General features: G+C 39.8%; 1 protein-coding gene across 2 annotated transcripts in view; it reads left to right on the forward strand.

Moving 5' to 3' along the window:
* The window catches only part of LOC107667298 (beta-1,4 N-acetylgalactosaminyltransferase 1-like), a 29279-nt gene that overhangs the window by 13673 nt on the left and 9368 nt on the right, over positions 1-6238 (forward strand). For both annotated transcript variants that reach the window (XM_016458940.1, XM_016458941.1), the window contains exons 9-10: positions 3390-3577; positions 3662-3802. In XM_016458940.1, the coding sequence (XP_016314426.1) occupies positions 3390-3577; positions 3662-3802 (329 nt within the window). The remainder of the gene's footprint in view (positions 1-3389; positions 3578-3661; positions 3803-6238) is intronic.

Genomic DNA, 6238 nt, shown 5'->3' on the forward strand with positions numbered 1-6238 from the left:
ATCATTTCAAGGCGTTTTAAGCAGGTTTTAAAACAAATGGTTTATACTGTTCATGGACATTACGCTGCGGGGTAGAATTCATTCTGGTAAATGCGTGCGTTAAAACGGTTTCTACCTGATACACCTGCTCGTATTACTGACTAAACTCGCTCCTTGTGCTTAAACGGTCAAATACACATAGTTACGTGTCTAAATGCCCGTCTTTGCGAGTATCCTCGTAAACACAGTTATTTGTGTCTTAAATGAATGTTAATATATACAAGACTGGTTTTAAACGTCACTGTTTATAACACATGGTGTTCATCCTTTGCTGGGTCGCTTTAAAAATTTGGGGCATAAATTAAGAGTATACCCACTTCTCCAGGCACCACTACACCACTGGTTTGACACGTGTACAAGCACCCCCACCACCTTACTCCAGTTAAACACCACATTTTAACTGCAATGATACAAATATATCACTGTATACAGGGCTTGACATTAACTTTTTTGCTCACCAGCCACTGTGGCTAGTGGTTTTAAAAAATTTACTAGCCACTCAGCATTTTAACTGGCCACAATTTTGTCATTGGAAAATTATGTTTTATAGGACTAAAGTTACTGCATATTAAAATTTATTTAAATGGATTTCCAGGTCATTTTTTGCCTATTTAAAGGGCATTTTCATTTTTACTTAATATAATAAGACACTATAGGGCTGTTACCAATCAAATATAATCAGTATTACCAAAACTGATCTTTCTCCTGCAGAAGAAACAGAAGCAGCTGAAGTGGCATTTAGATGCATTTACACAGACAGTTTAATGAGGCTGAAATGTAGCATGAATGCAGTTACACTGCAGAATTACAACAGCATAAATAATGTTATGAGTTTGGTGTTTTAAATCAGTTTTTTAAAAATATACAAATATGAAATGTTGGGAAAATGCAAAGATAACCGGCAGTAGGTGGAATCAAGTGACTGTCTTAATGTGTGAGTCATTGAGGCGTTCATTCAAACGATTCTTTCAGACGATTGATTCATTCACGAACGAAGCAAGTGCCTCTCTTTATGAATGGACCACTGAATCTTTGGCTCAAATGATCAATTCAAAAACACTGAATCATTCAGTAACGAAACACCGCTGTGTGTTGCTGCTCAGAGATACGCGACTGTTCTGCTGTGAACTTTGTTTGGAACTATTTTCGTTAACCAAATCAAGCAAAAACAGTCAACATTGACAACATTGTATTAAAATGTAAGTCACTTAATGTCAAGCCCTGACTGTATATGAGAAAACATCAACATTTCAGTTATAAATAAAAAAATAATATTACTTACTACCCTTTTTAGTGAGATGGATGGGCCTGCATGTTTACACACAGATCATCAAAATCATTCTCTCACGCACCCCAGTTTGGGAACCGCTGCTATTGCAGTATATAAATAACTGTTTTCTTGAATCTATTTTTTATTGAAAATAAGAAATGTTTCTTGAAAACCAAATTAGTATATTAGAATGATTTGACTGCTGAAAATTCATTTTTGCTGTCATGGGAATAAATTATATCTTAAAATATATTAAAATGGAAAACTGTTATTTTAAATTGTACTGTTATATTAAACTGTTTTACTGTATTTTTGATTGCATAGATGCAGCCTTGGTGAGCATAAGAGAATTCTATGAAAAACATAAAAAAATGTGAAGTTTCCAGATGTAGCACTGCATGTTTTCATCCACTAAACACTGTCAGGAGAGCGTGCTTTTATTACCTTCAATTTTTGACTATCCGTCAGCCTGTCAGCCTGGGAATACTTTTGGATATAACAGAATTTAAAAAGTAGTGGATATATGCAGGGATAAGTATGATTTGTATTAGGGCTGCACGATATTGGGAAAAACTCACATTGTGATTTTTTTTTTCTTCTGCGATATATAATTGCGATATCGAAAAAAAAAATCAGATGACTTCAATAGCTCTATATTTGGAAAAAAAATTATCAATGATTGGGGTGATTTTGTAGGCGAGTAAATCAGCATAGGAAATAAACAAATTACAAGCATAGATAAATAACAACAAAGATACAAATTAAATAAGCAGTGCTTTATATTTTTCAGGTAAGTATGACAGTATTCAGGTACAGAAATTGAATAATCAAATGTAAAATAACACTGCATAGTTTTCATTATAAATTAAATCTAACAAATCTGTGTTAAAGCTACAAAAGTGATTTTTCTTTATGTTTTGTTGTTTGATTAACGTTCATGACAGAGAAAGCAACAGGAACATTAAATTGCTGTGAACCAATATACTGTTAAACATCCATTTTCTTTCTCAATTGTTTCCCTTCACCTAAGCCATAAGCAACTGCGTTTACAAGGATACTTGCAGAGCACAGTATTTCAGGCACAAATAGACGCAGAAGTGAACAGAATTCAGTGTTCGCTTGCATCTGCGTGGCTCTCACTGTGTCTACACTGGACGCCAGCGGCGCGGCGCGACAAAATACAATAGAATCTATTATAAGTGATTCTGTTTGTCTACACTGGATGCAGCGCGGCGCGGCGCGGCACGACAAATCCCCAACAGTAAACTGATGCCGCGTTCTTTTTATGACGTACTGATACAAAGTTCAAATGATATGTAACGGTCGCTTTGTGTAGTGTAGACAGACTTTGGGGCCGTTCACATGTAGCGCCTAAAAATGCGTGGGAAAACGTCAGTCGCGCCGCTTTCTCCTTCTTTCCAAAGCGCTCGGGAGCTTGCGCTTTCGTAGCGTCTGCCGTTGCTAAGCGACCGTGACCTGCGCTCTCCGTGACGACGCGGAAGTTTCAACAAAGGATAAACGGATTTCCAGCACTGAAAATCGCGTGCAGTAGCTCCACTACTAAATTGATTTAAAATGGGTATCTCTGTACAGCTGTCGCGTCCGGTGTAGACACCGTGTCTGTGTGTGAGCAAAGAAAACAATCAGTATAGATATAACGATCAGTATACTAAACATCGCACATCGTGATATCGATGCTGAAACGATATATCGTGCAGCCCTAATTTGTATGTGTTTGTTTTCTCAATATGAGGCAAAATGATACTAAAGGATATTCTACACTAGAAATGTACTTTTAATGCAAGCCAAGAGAATTACATATTTCAATATCAGCCAACAGTTATGTTCAGAGTGCAGAAAGTGGTTCCGGTGCTTCAATCAACAATAATGTAGTAAGCTATTGTATGCTGCTACAATTCAATTTATTCTTTGTATATTAGATGTGTCAGCACATTTACCCTTTCTCATGGCAAAACAATCATTCATTCTGTGATTTTAGTGTTATTTGTTATTTATATTGTAAGGAAATTAAAGCCACATGTTTCCATTTACATTTGACTTTCTGTTTGCTCGATTTCAGAGTATAACATCAGTGCTCTCGTGACCATAGCAACTAAAACCTTCCTGCGCTATGACAAGCTCCAGGATTTAATTGACAGCATACGACAGTACTATCCAACAGTTACAATAGTGATAGCAGATGACAGTGAGCACCCGAAAACAGTATCAGGTCCATATATTGAACATTACATCATGCCCTTCGGAAAGGTGGGTTACTTTGTTGAGTTGATGATACATTTCTGTGTTTACATGCAGTATGATGAGTTCTGAATATGTATGTCTATATTTCAGGGCTGGTTTGCTGGTCGTAATCTGGCCGTGTCACAGGTCACCACCAAATATGTGCTATGGGTGGATGATGACTTTATTTTTACTGCCAACACAAAGCTGGAGAAGCTGGTGGATGTGCTGGAGAAAACCACACTTGACCTGGTGAGAAAGTCAATGTAGAATGATATACACAGTATATGAGAATTGTTATTCATGCAAGGGTTACAGTGAATATTAGCCATCAAATAAAGACAAAGTAACCAAAACATTATAATTCAGTCTTATCTAGTGAAGAGCCATTGCAGAGACATTATAGCCTATATGTTGAGTGGATCAGGTGCACATCAAACACAAGCCCCTTGAGGACTTTTTCCATTGCACAGGAAACAAGGTGTCTTTTCAGGTCCCTCTTGTGGTGAGGAACTTACACCTTTGGAACCACCACAGTCCCCAGTTAAACCTTTAATCAAGAAGGCACCGTCCTACCTCACAATATCCACAGCAGCAGGCTCAGTCTCTTTTAATTAAAAATCTCAAGTGGTAGAGGAGTTAGGCATCATGTTATTCTTTAACAATGCTTTTAGAAAAATGACTCTCTATCTCTTTTTACTGTATATCCAGTGGCACCAAAATATAACTGCACATCTACGTCACACTTAAATTATATGAATGATACTGAATCATATAACAAAATATCACACAAAGAGGCATTTATATAAAGAAATAGAGCCCAAAGATAGATGGGTCAAAAATATATTTGGATGCTTTCTGGTTGTTTGTGTGTTATGTTCATGATTAATGTCGTGAACTAGATCTGCAGTTATTTTTCTAGGACACCTGTGCGAATATAAAGGGAACTGTCTTCAAACACCTGTTAGAATCACTAGTTGGTTAAAAATAATAAGATAGTTCTAGGGCTGTGTAATTAAAGAAAATAATAAATAAAATAAAAAAATAATAATATCGCCATAAAATGTATGTCAATAAATGAAATTTTGACTCAATATGGATTAATCTAACAGCCTATCACACAACAGAAATAAACGCAACAACAGCCAGTCAATGCATGTTGTTGTCAGGGCTCTCGTGTGAGATAGGCGAACATGGAGTAGAATTAAATATCCTTTAATTATAATCCCAGGAGTAGAGGGAGATCCAAAAACACATAAGGAGACACAAGAAGCACACATAACAATAAACAATAACCGGCCAGTAAGAACTGAAAGGGAGCAACTTAAATACACAGACCAAATAATTATCGAACATAGGTGAACAGAATGAACTAATCAAGGGAACTAAGGAAAACTAGGGGTGCGTCTCAATCAGCTCCCTAGCTCCCGAGCTCGTGAATCAGTAGATCGTGTACACGAATTTGGTCACTGGTAAGTTCCCTGACTCACTGCATGTTGGGACAGTGATCACTCGAATTCCAGTGACATGATTACGTACAATGTCAACGGACAACATAGTAGAACGTCATCACTGGAATTAATAAACAACAGGCAGGACCAATCTAATTTTTATATTATTTTTTATTCTCTTTAAACACATCGTTCTGTTACATGTTCTTACAACATTTCAGCCGAATATTAATTATAAATGTTAATTAGATGTGTTCAGTTCCTGTCTAGCGATGTGTGTTTATATTGAAATATACTAAAAACGGTTTTGTCTTTTCAAATCTTCTATCGTGTATCATTATATTAATCGAATTGGCTCGTGTGGTTTATGTTTCACGCTTCAGAAATGTGACGTTATTTCCGGTAAGGGCGCATAGTGAGCGCTGATGCTCCCTAGTTTTTTCAGTGCATTGTGGGATTTTTCAGGGAGCGAATGTTCCAGTGCACTGGAAGGATTTCGCAATTGAGACAGCCCTTAAAATGGCCGACTCCCTGATCAGTGCCCTGACTACTGAACAAGGGAGCTGATTGAGACGCACCCCTGGTCAAGAAACAAAACAGGAGAACAGAAACAAGGTCCATATTGTGACAACTCCCCCCTCCCGGAAGGCGCAGCCTCGCGCCGTAGATGGACCAACAGTGGAGGGAGATGGACCAACAGATGACCAGGGTGGATCTGATGGAGGGAGGAGCCAAGGAGGAGACAGGAGGGACCATGGCGGATCAGATGGAGGGAGGAGCCAGGGAGAAGACAGGAGAGAGCCGGAGCAGGAGGAGCCAGGCGGGACCCAGACCGCAGCCAGGAAGGCAGCCCATGGTGGAGCCAATGGAGGGAGGAGCCATGGTGGTGGAAGGGCTGACGACTCCAGAGGGCTGACTGACAGCGGCGGTGCAGGTGGGAGAGGACCCCAGGGTGGAGACGGAGAGCCGCAGAGCTAGGGCGACGAGGAGGAACCGGAGGGCCAAGGCGGAGCAGATGGCTCAGGCGACCGAGGCATAGGCAGGGATCCGGAAGGCCGCAGTGGAGCTGGAGCGACAGAGGACCAAGGTGGAGCTGGAGGGAGGGAGAAGCCCAATGGAGCCAGAAGGAAGAAGGGACGAGGTGAAGCCAGAGGAGTGTAGTCCCGTGAAGAGGGCAGGTCGACGACCGACCTAGGCAGAGCCGGAGGGACGAAGGAGCCCAGCGGAGCTGGTGGAC

The sequence above is a fragment of the Sinocyclocheilus anshuiensis genome, unplaced genomic scaffold, assembly GCF_001515605.1.
Source record: "Sinocyclocheilus anshuiensis isolate Anshui unplaced genomic scaffold, SAMN03320099.WGS_v1.1 scaffold964, whole genome shotgun sequence".
NCBI classification, from domain to species: Eukaryota; Metazoa; Chordata; class Actinopteri; order Cypriniformes; family Cyprinidae; genus Sinocyclocheilus; species Sinocyclocheilus anshuiensis.